Source organism: Somniosus microcephalus, chromosome 10 (assembly GCF_052327205.1).
Source record: "Somniosus microcephalus isolate GS21.2 chromosome 10, FLI_Smic_1.0, whole genome shotgun sequence".
In the NCBI taxonomy this organism is placed as follows: Eukaryota; Metazoa; Chordata; class Chondrichthyes; order Squaliformes; family Somniosidae; genus Somniosus; species Somniosus microcephalus.
In genome coordinates this window covers 70,061,990-70,077,023 of record NC_140996.1, presented here as the reverse complement: position 1 = coordinate 70,077,023, position 15,034 = coordinate 70,061,990, and the positions used below count along the sequence as shown (strand labels likewise).

Sequence of the window (15,034 nt, the reverse complement as noted above, 5' to 3'; positions counted from 1 at the left end):
CATTAAATGGGAAATTAGAGAAGCGTGCAATAAGGGCACAGCAGTTATCATGGGTAACTTTAATCTACATATAGATTGGGCTAACCAAATTAGTAAAAATACTGTGGAGGAGGAATTAGGAATTCCTGGAGTGTATACGGGATGGTTTCTTGGACCAATATGTCGAGGAACCAACTGGAGATCAGGTCATCTTAGACTGGGTATTATGTAATGAGAAAGCATTAATTAGCAATCTTGTTGTGCAAGGCCCCTTGGGTCAGAGCGATCATAATATGATAGAATTCTTCATTAAGATGGAGAGTGAAATAGTTGAATCAGAGACTAGGGTCCTGAATTTAAATAAAGGAGACTATGATGGTATGAGGTGCGAGTTGGGTAGGATTGATTGGGGAATGTCACTCAAAGGGTTGACGGTGGATGGGCAATGGCAAACATTCAAAGATCGCATGGATGAACTACAGAATTTGTTCATCCCAGTTTGGCATAAAAATAAAACAAAAAAGGTGACTCAACCGTGGATAACAAGGGATATTAGGGATAGCATAAGATCCAAGGAGAGGACATATAAATTGGCCAGAAAAAGCAGTAAACCTGAGGATTGGGAGCAGTTTAGGATTCAACAAAGGAGGACAAAGGGATTACTTAAGAGGCGGAAAATAGAGTATGAGAGTAAGCTTGCAGGGAACATAAAAACTGACTATAAAAGCTTTTATAGATATGTGAAGAGAAAAAGATTGGTGAAGTCAAGCGTAGGTCTCTTGCAGTCAGAATCAGGGGAATTTATGATGGGGAACAAAGAAATGGCAAAACAATTAAATACATACTTTGGTTCTGTCTTCACAAAGGAGGACACAAATAACCTCCCAAAGATGTCGGGGAACATAGGGTTTAATGAAAGGGAGGAACTGATAGAAATCAGTATTTGTAGGGAAATGGTGTTAGGGAAATTGATGGGATTGAGGACCGATAAATCCCCAGGGCCTGATAATCTACATCCTAGGGTACTTATGGAAGTGGCCCTAGATATAGTAGATGCATTGCTGGTCATCTTCCAAAATTCAATAGACTCTGGAACAGTACCCATGGATTGGCGGGTAGCTAATGTTACCCCACTGTTCAAAAAGGGTGGTAGAGAGAAAACGGGGAATTACAGACCGGTAAGCCTGACATCGGTAGTGGGGAAAATGCGAGAGTCCATTATAAAGCAGAGCACTTGGGAAAAAGTGACCGGATCGGACAAAGTCAACATGGATTTACAAAAGGTAAATCATGCTTTACTGATCTACTGGAATTTTTTGAGGATGTAACTGGTAAAATAGATAAGGGAGAACCAATGGATGTGGAATATTTGGATTTTCAAAAGGCTTTCGATAAGGTCCCGCATAAGAGATTAGTGTGTAATATTAGGGCACATGGGATTGGGGGCAAGGTATTGACTTGGATAGAGAACTGGTTGGCAGACAGAAAGCAAAGAGTTGGAATGAACGACTCTTTTTCCGAGTGGCAGGCAGTGACTAGTGGGGCAGCGCAGGGATTGGTCCTTGGACCCCAGCTATTCACAATATATATTAATGATCTGGACAAGGGAACTAGATGTAATATCTCCAAGTTTGCAGATGACATAAAGCTGGGTGGGCGTGTGTGCCGTGAGGAGGATGCTGAGAAATTGCAGTATGATTTGGACAGGTTGGGTGATTGGGCAGAAGCATGGCAATTGCAATATAACGTGGATAAATGCAAGGTTATCCACTTTGGTGTCAAAAACAGGAAGGCAGATTATTATCTGAATGGCAATAGATTGGGAGAAGGGGAAGTGCAACGAGACCTGGGCGTCCTTGTGCACCAGTCGCTGAAAGTAAGCATGCAGGTGCAGCAGGCGGTTAAGAAGGCAAGATGTTGGCCTTCGTAGCGAGAGAGTTTGAGTACAGGAACAAGGATGTCTTGCTGCAGTTGTACAGGGCCTTGGTGAGACCACATCTTGAGTACTGTGTGCAGTTTTGGTCGCATTATCTGACGAAGAATGTTCTTGCCATGGAAGGAGTGCAGCGAAGATTCACCAGGCTGATACTTGGGATGGCAGGAATGACATATGAGGAGAGATTGGGTCGATTGGGCTTTTAGTCGCTGGAGTTTAGAAGAATGAGAGGGGATCTCATTGAAACTTATAACATTCTAACGGGACTAGACAGACTAGCTGCTGGAAGGATGTTCCCGATGGTCAGGGAGACCAGAACCAGGGGTCACAGTCTAAGGATAAGGGGTAAGCAATTTAGGACAGAGATGAGGAGGAATTTCTTCACCCAGAGAGTGGTGAACCTGTGGAATTCTCTACCAAAGAAGGCAGTAGAGGCCAATTCATTAAATATATTCAAGAAGGAGTTGGATATATTTCTTAAGGCTAAAGGGATCAAGGGATATGGAGAGAAGGCAGGAACAGGGTACTGAATTTGGATGATCAGCCATGATCTCATTGAATGGCGGAGCAGGTTCGAGGGGCCGAATGGCCTACTCCTGCTCCTATCTTCTATTTTTCTATGTTTCTGTGACAGTGTGTATAATATGATGTAATGCTGACGTTGAAAAGGGGACATCTACCTTTGGAAATCATGAATGGTGAGTGACAGTTTAAAACATAGTTCAGCACCTATGGACTAGAATTATACTGTACTAGCTGGAGTGCCCAGCGGTGCCGAGGGTTTTTTGAGGGCATGTTGTTGTTAGAAGAGAGAGAGACTGGGGGGAGAAGAGAGAGACTGGGGGGGAGAGAGCGACTGGGGGGAAGAGAGAGAAAGAGAGAGAGACTGGGGGGGAAGAGAGAGAAAGAGGGAGAGCCTGGGGGGAAGAGAGAGAAAGAGAGAGAGACGGGGGGAAGAGAGAGAAAGAGAGAGAGACTGGGGGGAAGAGAGAGAGAGAGACGGGGGAGTGAGAGAGAGAGAGACTGGGGGGAGAAGAGAGAGCCGGGGGGGGGGGAGAAGAGAGAGACAGGGGGGAAGAGAGAGACGGGGGGGGGGAAGAGAGAGAGAGACGGGGGGGAGGAGAGAGACTGCTGGATTTAGTTCGGGATTAGCCTGGAGAGAGAGGGGGGGAAGGAACGCCTCAGGCCTGGCCCGATGGACCCCTGCGAAGGAAGGAAGGAAGGAAGAAGGCGAGCTCTCCCTCCCTCTCCCACCCCCCTCACTCTTTCCCTCCCTCACCCACTCTCTCCCTCCCCCCTGTCTCTCCCTGCTTTACTCTCTCTCCCTCCCTCCCTCTCTCCCTCCCTGCCCCTCTCCTCACCCTCCCTCCCCCTCTCCTCTCCTCCCTCCCTCCCTCCCCCTCTCCCTCCCCCCTCTCCCTCCCTCCCTCCCCCCTCCCTCCCCCTCTATCTCCCTCCCCCTCTCTCCCTCCCCGCTCTCTCCCTCCCCCTGCTTTACTCTCTCTCTCCCTCCCTCCCCTCTCCCTCTCTCCCTCCCCCCTCTCCTTTCCCTCCCCCCCTCTCCTCTCCCTTCCCCCTCTCCTCTCCCTCCCCCCCTCTCCTCTCCCTCCCCCCCCCTCTCCTCTCTCCCCCCCCCCTCCTCTCCTCCCCCCCTCTCCTCTCCCTCCCCCCTGTCTCTCCCTGATTTCCTCTCTCTCTCCCTCCCTCCCCCTCTCTCTCTCTCCCTTTCCTCAGAGCCCCGGACGCGGTGACCCGAAGCCCCCGTGTGCGGATCAGCGCCTCAGGGCCGGCTGGTGTGCGGGCTAGCGCGTGAGGCCCGGCCGGACTCACCTTAGCTCTGGTCTCGCTCCAGGCCGCCGCCAACTTTCATGTGCGCGCTGTCTCCCGCCCCGCCAGCCTTTACCAAGATGGCGGCGACGGCTACGCGCAGCTCAGTCCCCGCCCCCGCCAGCCTTTAGCAAGCTGGTGGCGATCGCGGGGGCAGGCCCAGCGGGACGGGCGGTGCCTAGCTCGGGCGTGGCTGGCGAGGATGAGGCCGAGGCTTCGAGGCCTGAGGCCTGCAGGCAGCTCATCCACCACCAAGAATAAATAGAGCCTGACCCAAGGACAGTGCGGCCCTGAACGGTGGCAGCACCGGAGAGGCAATAAATAGAGCGGGACCGAAGGACAGTGCGGACCTGAGCAGCGGCAGGCACCGGGGAGGCAGAGAATAAATAGAGCCTGACCCGAGGACAGTGCGGCCCTGAACGGTGGCAGCACCGGAGAGGCAGAGAATAAATAGAGCGGGACCGGAGGACAGTGCGGACCTGAGCGGCGGCAGCACTGAGGAGGCAGAGAATAAATAGAGCGGGATCGGAGGACAGTGCGGACCTGAGCGGCGGCAGCACTGAGGAGGCAGAGAATAAATAGAGCGGGATCGGAGGACAGTGCGGACCTGAGCGGCGGCAGCACTGAGGAGGCAGAGAATAAATAGAGCAGGATCGGAGGACAGTGCGGACCTGAGCGGGCGGCAGCACTGAGGAGGCAGAGAATAAATAGAGCGGGATCGGAGGACAGTGCGGACCTGAGCGGTGGCTGCACTGAGGAGGCAGAGAATAAATAGAGCGGGATCGGAGGACAGTGCGGACCTGAGCGGCGGCTGCACTGAGGAGGCAGAGAATAAATAGAGCGGGATCGGAGGACAGTGCGGACCTGAGCGGCGGCTGCACTGAGGAGGCAGAGAATAAATAGAGCGGGATCGGAGGACAGTGCGGACCTGAGCGGCGGCTGCACTGAGGAGGCAGAGAATAAATAGAGCGGGATCGGAGGACAGTGCGGACCTGAGCGGCGGCAGCACTGAGGAGGCAGAGAATAAATAGAGCGGGATCGGAGGACAGTGCGGACCTGAGCGGCAGCAGCACTGAGGAGGCAGAGAATAAATAGAGCGAGATCGGAGGATAGTGCGGACCTGAGCGGCGGCAGCACTGAGGAGGCAGAGAATAAATAGAGCGGGATCGGAGGACAGTGTGGGCCTGAGCGGCGGCAGCACTGAGGAGGCAGTATATCTCTGACGCATTCTAAAACAACAGCAAAAAAACAAGGAGTGACATGATAGGAAAGCAGGTACATGATTGGTGGGCGTTTCCCGTGCCCTGGACAACCAAATGTGCAGGAAGTGTCATCAGCTGGAGGAGCTCGAGCTCTGGGTTATGGAGCTTCAGCAGCTACTGGCGTCACTGCAGTGCATTCGTGAGGCTGAGAGCTTGTGGATAGCACATTTCAGGAGGTGGTCACCCTGCAGTGCAAGAGTGTACATGCAGATATAGAATGGGTGACCACCAGACAAACAAGGAGGACCAGGCAGGGAGTGCAGGTGTCCCCTGAGTGCATCTCATTCAGTTCTAAATACTGGTGAGGGCGATGGTTCGGCGATGGTTCCTCTGGGGAGTACAGCCAGAGCCAAGTCCACGGCACCATGGGTGGCTCAGCTGTACAGGGGGGAGGAGGAAGTTCAGGAAAGCAATAATAGTTAAGGAGGATTCAATAGTTAGGGGAATAGACAGGTGTTTCTGTGGCTGCAGAAGTGATTCCAGGATGGTATGTTGCCTCCCTGGTGCCAGGGGTCAAGGATGTCACTGAGCAGCTGCAGGACATTCTGAGGGGGGAGCGTGAACAACCAGAGATTGTGGTCTATATGGGCATCAACGACATAGGTAGAAAGAGGGACGAAGTCCTGCAAGCTGATTTTAAGGAGCTAGGAAAAAGATTAATAAGCAGGACATCAAACGTCTCTGGATTACTCCCATTGCCACGAGCTACTGAGTATAGAAATAGGGGGCTAGAGCAGATGAATGTGTGGCTGGAGAGATGGTGTAGGAGGAAGGGTTTTAGATTCCTGGGACTTTAGGACCGGTTCTGGGGGAGGTGGGACCTGTAAAGGCTGGACGGGTTGCTCCTCAACAGAGCCGGGACCAATCTCCTCGCTGGGGGTGTGGGGGGGTGGGGGCGAATTTGCTAGTGCTGTTAGGGAGGGTTTAAACTAATTTGGCAGGGGGATGGGCACCAGGTGGTAGCATTAGAAAGGAGAAACAAGGTACACAAAGGATTGGGAGAGAGAGATAGCACTAGTGTAAGAAATAGTAAGGTGGGGGTCAGACTAGAGTACAAGAAGGTCTAAGATATGTTTGCAAGGCATGTGTGTAAACACACGAAGCATGGTAAATAAGGTTGGTGAGCTGCAGGTGCAAATACCCAGATGGGAATATGATGTGGCGATAACGGAGACCTGGCTCAAAAAAAGGGCAGGATTGGGTTTTAAGTATTCCTGGATATAAGGTGTTCAGGAAAGATAGCAAAGGAAAGAAAGGAGGTGGGGTGGCAGTATTGATTAAGGAGCATGTTACAGTGTTGGAGAGAGAGAATGTCCTGGAGGGGTCAAGGACAGAATCTATTTGGTTAGAGTTAAGAAACAATAGAGGTGCCATTACACTACTAGGGTGTATTCTATAGGCCACCAACTAGTGGGGAAGGATATAGAGAAGCAAATTTGCAGGGAAATTACACAGAAGTGCAAGAAGTATAGAGTAGTGATAATGGGAGACTTCAACTATCCAAATATAGACTGGGATGGTAATAGTGTAAAGGGTAGAGAGGGGGAAGAATTTTTGAAGTGTGTTCAGGAGAACTTTCTTGATCAGTACATTGCCAGCCCAATGAGGAAGGAGGCATTACTGGATCTGGTTCTGGGGAGCAAGCGTCAGTAGGGGAACATTTAGTGAATAGTGATCATAGTATCATAAGGTTTAAATTAGCTATGGAAAAGGACAAGAAGAAATCTAGAGTAAAAATACTTAATTGGAGGAAGGCCACTTTCAGTGGGTTGAGAATGGATCTGGCCTGGGTAAATTGGAATCAAAGATTGGCAGGCAAAATGGCAATCGAACAATGGGCTGCCTTTAAAGAGGAGATGGTTCGGGTACAGTCGAGGTACCTTTCCACGAGGGGGAAAGGTAGGGCAACCAAAGTCAGAGCTCACTGGATGATGAAAGTGATAGAGAGTAAGATGAAGCAGAAAAAGGGTGCGTATGACAGATGTCAGGTTGAGAATGCAAGTGAGAATCAGGCTGAATATAGAAAGTTGAGAGGGGAAGTGAAAAAGGAAAAAAGAGGTGCAAAACAGTATACATTGGCAGCTAACATAAAGCGGAATCCGAAAGTCTTCTATAGGCATATAAATAATAAATTGGTATTAAGAGGAGGGGTGGGGCCAATTAGGAACCAAAATGGAGACCTACGCATGGAGGCAGAGGGCATGGCTGAGGTACTAAATGAGTAATTTGCATCTGTCTTTACCAAGTAAGAAGATGCTGCGAAAGTCATAGTGAAAGAGGAGGCAGTTGAGATACTGGATGGGATAAAAATTGATAAAGAGAAGGTACTAGAAAGGCTGGCTGTAAAAGTAGATAAGCAATCAGGACCGGATGGGATGCATCCTAGGATGTTGAGGGAAATAAAGGTGGAAGTTGCGGAGGTACTTGCCATAATCTTCCAATCTTCCCTAGATACGGGGGTGGCGCCAGAGGATTGAAAAATTGCAAATGTTAAACCCTTGTTCAACAAAGGGTGTAAAGATAAATCCAGCAACTACAGGCCAGTCGGTTTAACCTTGGTAGTGGGGAAGCTTTTAGAAACGATAATCTGGGGCAAAATTAACAATCACTTGGCCAAGTGTGGATTAATTAAGGAAAGCCAGCATGGAGTTGTTAAAGGCAAATCGTGTTTAGCTAACTTTATTGATTCTTTTGATGAGGTAACAGAGAGTGTTGATGAGGGCATTGTAGTTGATGTGGTGTACATATACTTCCAAAAGGCATTGGATAAAGTGCCACATAATAGGCTTGCTAGCAAAGTTGAAGCCCATGGAATAAAAGGAGCAGTGACAGCATGGATACGAAATCGGCTCAGTGACAGGAATCAGAGAGTAGTGGTGAACGGTTGATTTTCAGACTGGAGGAAGGTACACAGTGGTGTTCCCCAGGGGTTGGTACTAGGACCACTGCTTTTCTTGATATATATTAATGACTTGGACTTGGGTGTACAGGGCACAATTTCAAAATTTGCAGATGACAGAAAACTTGGAAGTATAGTGAGGATAATAGTGATAGACTTCAAGAGGACATAAACAGGCTGGTGGAATGGGCAGACACGTGGCAGATGAAAGTTAACGCAGAATAGTGCAAAGTGATACATTTTGGTAGAAAGACTGAGGAGAGGCAATATAAACTAAAGGATACAATTCTAAAGTGGGTGCATGAACAGAGACCTGGGGGTATATGTGTATAAATCGTTGAAGGTGGCAGGGCAGGTTGAGAAAGCGGTTAGAAAAGCATACGGGATCCTGGGCTTCATATATCGCGGCATAGAGTACAAAAGCAAGGAAGTTATAATGAACCTTTATAAAACATGGGTTCAGCCTCAACTGGTGTATTGTGTCCAATTCCAGGCACCGCAGTTTAGGAAGAATGTGAAGGCCTTAGAGTGGATGCAGAAAAAATTTACAAGAATGGTTCCAGGGATGAGGGTCTTCAGTTACGTGGATAGAGTGGAGAAGCTAGAGAGCAGAGAAGTTTGAGAGGAGATTTGATAGAGGTGCTCAGAATCATGAGGGGTCTGGACAGAGTAGATAGAGAGAAACTGTTCACATTGGCAGAAGTGTCGAGAATCAGAGGACACAGAGTTAAGGTGATTGGCAGAAGAACCAAAGACGACATGAGGAAAAGCTTTTTTACGCAGCAAGTGTTTAGCATCTGGAATGCACTGCCTGAAAGGATGGTGGAAGCAGATTCAATTGTGGCTTTCAAAAGGGAAATGGATAAGTACCTGAAGGAAAAAAAATTTCAGGGCTACGAGGAAAAGGCGGGGGAGTGCTAAGTGCTCTTGCAGAGAGCCGGCACGGGCTCGACGGACCGAATGATCTCCTTCTGTGCTGTAATCATTCTATGATTCTATTTTCCTTTGATGTAGTCAAAATATGGTGTATAAGGGATCATGGTTTTCAACAGTATCTCGACAGATACAGAAACCGGGAAAAAGTCACTCTCTGTACGCAGTGAAAGACCGCTCACTTTTTATTGTGTATCAATAAAGTCTGTTCCGTATACTCCACTGCGAAGTCTTGTGCTTACTCGAAACGTGTTGTTGTGAACCAGAGGAGAAAGTAAGTTGACTGCTAACAGCTAGATGTGTAAATTATTGGTTAGCTAACTTACTTGTTGGCCATATCTGTAGAGAAGACATATATAACTTTAGAAGGGTTCTTTTGGGTGCTGCTGGATTCTGGCATCAGATTCTGGCTTCCAACAGAATTGTGGGAGGGAGTGGAAGACCTACTGGCACCTGGATTGGAAGAAGGGAGGGTGTGTGTTGCCAACTGTTCCTGGGACTTGACACTCTCAGCGGAGTTACAGTCTGTAACACAATACACACAATCAAAAAAGGGAAACATTCAAAAATAGCTAAAAATGTAAAAATCACATTTTCTATTGGACCTTCAACCTTACTTCTCTTTGAAGCAATTCCTCACCCCTTAGTGTCCTTGCATACCAGTTAAGACACATTTAAGTAAATCCTTTCCTGAATTTAAGCTTTCAAGACTATGCAGGTTGACACTCCTGTAATGGACAGATCGTGGCCAATATACCAGTCTGGCACTCAGAGATGGTTATCTGTTCAGGTTATGGGATAAGACCATTCATTAGCTCATTATTTACCAGGTGGACATGACATTAGAAGAGATCAAAACGATATAAAGACATTGGGGGGAGATAATTAATAAAAGAATCAAACTTAGAGAGGATAAAACCCCTGGTATGGATGGACTGCATCCGTGCATATTAGAAGTTAGGAAAGAAATAGCAGAGGCACAATTACACACAAACATTTATTAGAAATGGGAATAGTGCCAGAGGATGGGCGGACAGCTAATGTGATTCCTATGTATAAAAGGGAGATAGTCCAGGGAACGAAAGGCCAATTAGCATAATGTTGGTGGCAGGAAAGATATTGATAGATAGATAAATAGAATGATACAGTGCAGAAGGAGGCCATTCTGGCCATCATGCCTGTGCTGGCCCCCTGAAAGAGCTATCCAATTAGACCGATTCCCCTGCCCTTTCCCCATAGCCCTGTAAATTTTTCCCCTTCAAGTGTTTATCCAATTCCTTTCTGAAAGTAATTGTTGAATCTGCTTCCATCACCCTTTCAGGCAGTGCACTCCACATCATAACAACTCGCTGTGTTAAAATTATTCTCACTCACCTCTGTTTTTTTGTCAATTTACCTTAAATTTGTGTACGCTGCCACTGGGAACAGTTTCTCCTTATTGACTCTATCAAAACTCTTCATGATTTTGAACATCTCTATTAAATCTCCCCTTAACCTCCTCTGTTCCAAGGAGAACAAGCCCTGCTTCTCTGGTCTCTCCACATAACTGAAGTCCCTCATTCCTGGTACCGTTCTAGTAATTCTCCTCTGCACCCTCTCGAAGGCCTTGACATCCTTCCTAAAGTGTGGTGCCCAGAACTGGGCACAATACTCCAGCTGAGGCCTAACCAGTGTTGTAAAAAGGTTTAGCATAACTTCCTTGCTTTTGTACTCTATGCCTCTGTTTATTAGGCCCAGGATCTTGTATGCTTTTTTAACAGCTGTCTCAACTTGTCCTACCATCCTCAAAGATTTGTGTATGTACACCCTCAGTTCTCTCTGTTCCTGCATTCCTGTTCAAATTGTGCATTTAGTTTATATTGCCTCTCCTCATTCTTCCTACCAAAATGTATTACTTCACACTTAAATTTCATCTGGCATGTGTCTGCCCATTTCACAAATCTGTCTATGTCCTCCTGAAGTCTATTACTATCCTCCTCACCATTTACTACATTTCCGAATTATGTGTCATCTGCAATCTTTGAAATTATGCCCTGTATACCCAAGAACAGGTCATTAATATATATTCAAAAGACAGTGGTCCTAATATCGACCTCAGGGGGACACCACTGTTTATTTCCCTCCAGTCTGAAAAATAACCATTCACTACTGTTCTCTGCTTTCTGTCTCCAAACCAATTCCGTCTCCATGCTGCCACTGCCCCTTTAATCCCATGGGCTTCAATTTTGCTGATAAGTCTATTATGTGGTAATTTATCAAACGCTTTTTGTAAGTCCATATACACAACATCAACCACGCCACCTTCATCAACCCTCTCCATTACTTCATCAAAGAACTCTATCAAGATTTGCCTTTAACAAATCTGTGCCAGCTGTCATTTATTAACATATATATTTTTCCAAGTGACAACTACTTTTGTCTTGGGTTATTGTCTTTAAAAGTTTCCCCACCATCAATGTTAAGCTGACTGGTCTGTACTTGTCGGATTTATCCCTGTCTCCCTTTATGAACAAGGGTGTGATATTTTTGAAATCCTCCAGTCCTCTCCCGTATCTAAGAAGGATTAGAAAATTGTGGCAAGAGCCTCTGGTAGCTCCACCTCTACTTCCATCAGCAGCCACGCATCACATCCGGATCAGGTGACTTTTCTACTTTGAGCACTGCGAACCCTTTACGTACCTGCTCTTTATCTATTTTTATCCTCTCTACTTTCACTACTACCTCTTCTTTAGGGAAGACAGATGCAAATGAATCATTTAGTACATCAGTTATGCCTTCTACTTCCAAAATAACATCTCCTTTCTGGTCCCTAATTAAACCCACCCTTCCTTTGACTGCCCCTTTCCTATTTATAGGCTTATAAAAGACTTATGGGGACCTTTTATGTTACCCGCTAATCGATTCTCATGTACCTTCTTTGCCCATCTTTTGTTTTTCAGTTCTCCTCTGTACTTTCTGTATTCAGCTTGGTTCTCTACTGTATTATGAGCCTGACATTTATGACAAACCTCCTTTTACTGTTTAATTTTAATCTCTATGGCTGGAATTTTCCAGGGTGGTAGCGGGTATGATTGGTGGCGGGTTGGGTGGGAAAGTTGTTATTTTTGACAGTGGGTTGGAAACTGGTTGGCATCCCGCACCCACGTGCCATTTCCCCAGGCGGGTCTGTCATCGCGGAGCTGATCCGACCGGCAGAGATGGGCAACCCAATTGAAATCATTAGCAGGTAGTTTACAGGCACTTAAGAGCCTTTTTCCACTTACTTTTTAAATTTCTCTGCATGGCCACAGAATTGCAGCTCGAGAACCATGTCTGTCAACCTGAGGTGGGAGTTCCGTGGCCATTGCTCCAGCTGATTACTTGACAGTATGAAATGTACAGTAAAAACTCCCACCTGACAGATGATCACTTTCCTCAGGCAGAAGCTGTTGCTCAGTCCATTTCCAGTACAGATTCTGCAGGCTGCAATTGTTTCCAGCAAAGTTTCCAGCCAGTGTCACCTCATTGTAAGAACTCTCTCATCATTTACAGAATGCTACTGTCATCTGTACTTCACCTGCCATCTGTTCTATCAACATGGGTGCCGTTGATACTGTCTCACCTTGGTCCTCAGAATCAGGACCACGATGAGCCCTAACACCAGCAGCATCAACAACAACACCAACCTTCTCTGCAATTACCTGATGCTGCACAGGACACAGGGCATCAGCACCCGAGCACATTGCTGCCCGGGAGGCCAGGGATGGCCTCATCATGGCCAGATTTACTTCACTTGACACTGTACACGTGATGTGCCAGGTTGACACCACCCCACACCAACACCATAAAGCATCCCCACAATGACCAACCCATTCCGTTCACACTCATCCCCATTGTGGGGGGTATCGTTATGTCTCACCATTCATTGCAACTCACGAAGCCAGTTTCAAAGGTGCACACAAATCTGTCCAAGACTGGAAAGTGCTTAAAATAAAGATTTTTATGTTTAACACCACATTAACAGAAATGTTACATAAAAATTGGGTAAAACACCCAAGTGGCTACCCTTGTGTGTTGTTAGTTGGTATGATTGCATTGGATGAGGGTGAGTGTGAGGGGTGGCTAGTGAGATGGGGATGTGATAATGCAGATAGAAAGGGATGGGTGGAGGTGCAAAGTATGTTGGTGTGAGTAAGGATGTTCAGGAGTAGGGTAGGGAAGGCAGACTGATGGGGATGTGATGAGAGGCAAAGCAGGATGCAGTTGAGTGTGGCTTTGTACTAATGTTTCCTGATCTAATGAGATCATTGAAACGTTTATGGCGCTGGAAGGGAAGAGGAGCCCTGCGTGCTCTAACTCCCTCCATAAGCATATGGAGGGAGTCATCAGAGAACCTGGGTGCAGCCCTCTGCCTCTGTGCAGTCATTGTCAGTGTTTGCAGCACTCCAATGCTGTAGCGCACTGACAGCACTATATCAGATTAAACTTCAAATCTAATGTGGCCTCAGTCCTTTTAAAGATCCCGTCTGAAAACGCGTCATGAATGACGTCACCAGACCCGCTCCATCTCATTGGGCTGCGAAAAGTGCTGGGTGGGCTTAATAGGCACCATTAAGGTAAGTTCATTTTCAACAGTGGGATGGAGCCAGCAGCGGGGTCACGACCACCACAGACACTGCTCGCACCAGACCCGCCCAGGTAGGCAAAATTCCGGCCAAAATCTTTAGTTTTCCAGGGAGCTCTATCTTTAGATGCCCTTTCTTTCCCCCTCATGGGAATGTGTCTTGTCTGAATCTGAACTATCTCCTCTTTGAAGGTCTCTCATTGCAGTTACTGCTTTACCTGCCACTCTTTGATTTCAAGGCACTGTGCCAGATCCCCTTTCTCTGGATTATTACCTGAGCCACGAGCGAATTTGGCTAGGACAAATAAAATTAGAGAGTTAAATGCATGGCTCAAAGACTGGTGTGGGAGAAATGGGTTTTGCTTCCTGGGACACTGGCACCAGTACTGGGGCAGGAGGGAGCTGTTCCGTTGGGACGGGCTTCACTTGGCCAGTGCTGGGACTAGAGTCCTGGCGGATCATATAACTAGGGCTGTAGAGAGGGCTTTAAACTAACTAGTCGGGGGGAGGTTCCTAGAGAGCAAATTATAAAACTGACAACAGAGAAGGTCATAGACTTAGGTAGCAGTGGGGAAATTAAAAACCAGAGCGTGTCAGGAAGGGGCAGAAGGTATGGAGTAAAAGGTAAAGTATAAAAAGGGCAAAAGCAGGAACTAAGTGTCACAAAACATATTTGAATGTTCTCTATCTGAATGCACGTAGCATTCGTAACAAAATAGACGAGTTAATGGCACAAATAACTACATATGGGTATGATCTTGTGGCCATTACAGAAACATGGCTGCAGGGTGACAATGCCTGGGAAGTAAACATACCAGGTTATTTAACGATCAGGAAGGACAGGCAGGAAGGAAGGGGAGGTGGGGTGGCTATGTTAATAAAGGAAGGAATCACTGTAATACAGAGAAATGATATTGGATCAAAAGATCAGGATAATGAAACAGTTTGGGTGGAGATAAGGAATAATAAGGGGAAAAAACACTAGTGGGCGTAGTCTATAGGCCTCTGAACAGTTGCAACTCTGTTGGACGGAGTATCAAACAGGAAATAGTTGAGGCTTGTAATAAGGGAACATCTATAATTATGGGGGATTTTAACTATCATATTAATTGGACAAATCAAATTGGGCAGGGCTGCCTTGAGGATGAGTTCATTGAGTGTATTAGGGATGGGTTTCTTGAGCAGTATGTAACTAAACCGACCGGGGGCAAGCAACCTTAGATCTGGTCCTGTGTAACGAGGCAGGATTAATTAAAAATGTCCTAGTAAAGGATCCTCTTGGAATGAGTGACCATAACATGGTTGAATTCCATATTCAATTAGAGGGTGAGAAGGTTAGATCTCAAACAAGCGTGCTAAGCTTGAATAAAGGAGACTATGAAGGTATGAGAGCGGAATTGAGTAGAGTGGATTGGGAAAATTGATTAAAGGGTAAGACGATACATGATCAGTGGTGTACATTTAAGGAGTTATTTTACAACTTCCAAAAAATATATATTCCACTGAGAAGAAAAGGGTGTAAAAGGAAAAACAGCCATCCGTGGCTAAGTAAAGACATTAAGGATAGTATTCGACTAAAAACAAGGGCATATAAG

General features: G+C 46.8%; 1 protein-coding gene across 1 annotated transcript in view; it reads right to left on the bottom strand.

Annotated features, from left to right (window-relative positions):
- bcl9 (BCL9 transcription coactivator) overlaps window positions 1-15,034 on the bottom strand; it is a 401,618-nt gene that overhangs the window by 298,020 nt on the left and 88,564 nt on the right. Inside the window, 1 exon segment of the mRNA XM_085998596.1 lies at window positions 9,163-9,361. Within this exon segment, the coding sequence (XP_085854722.1) occupies window positions 9,163-9,361 (199 nt within the window).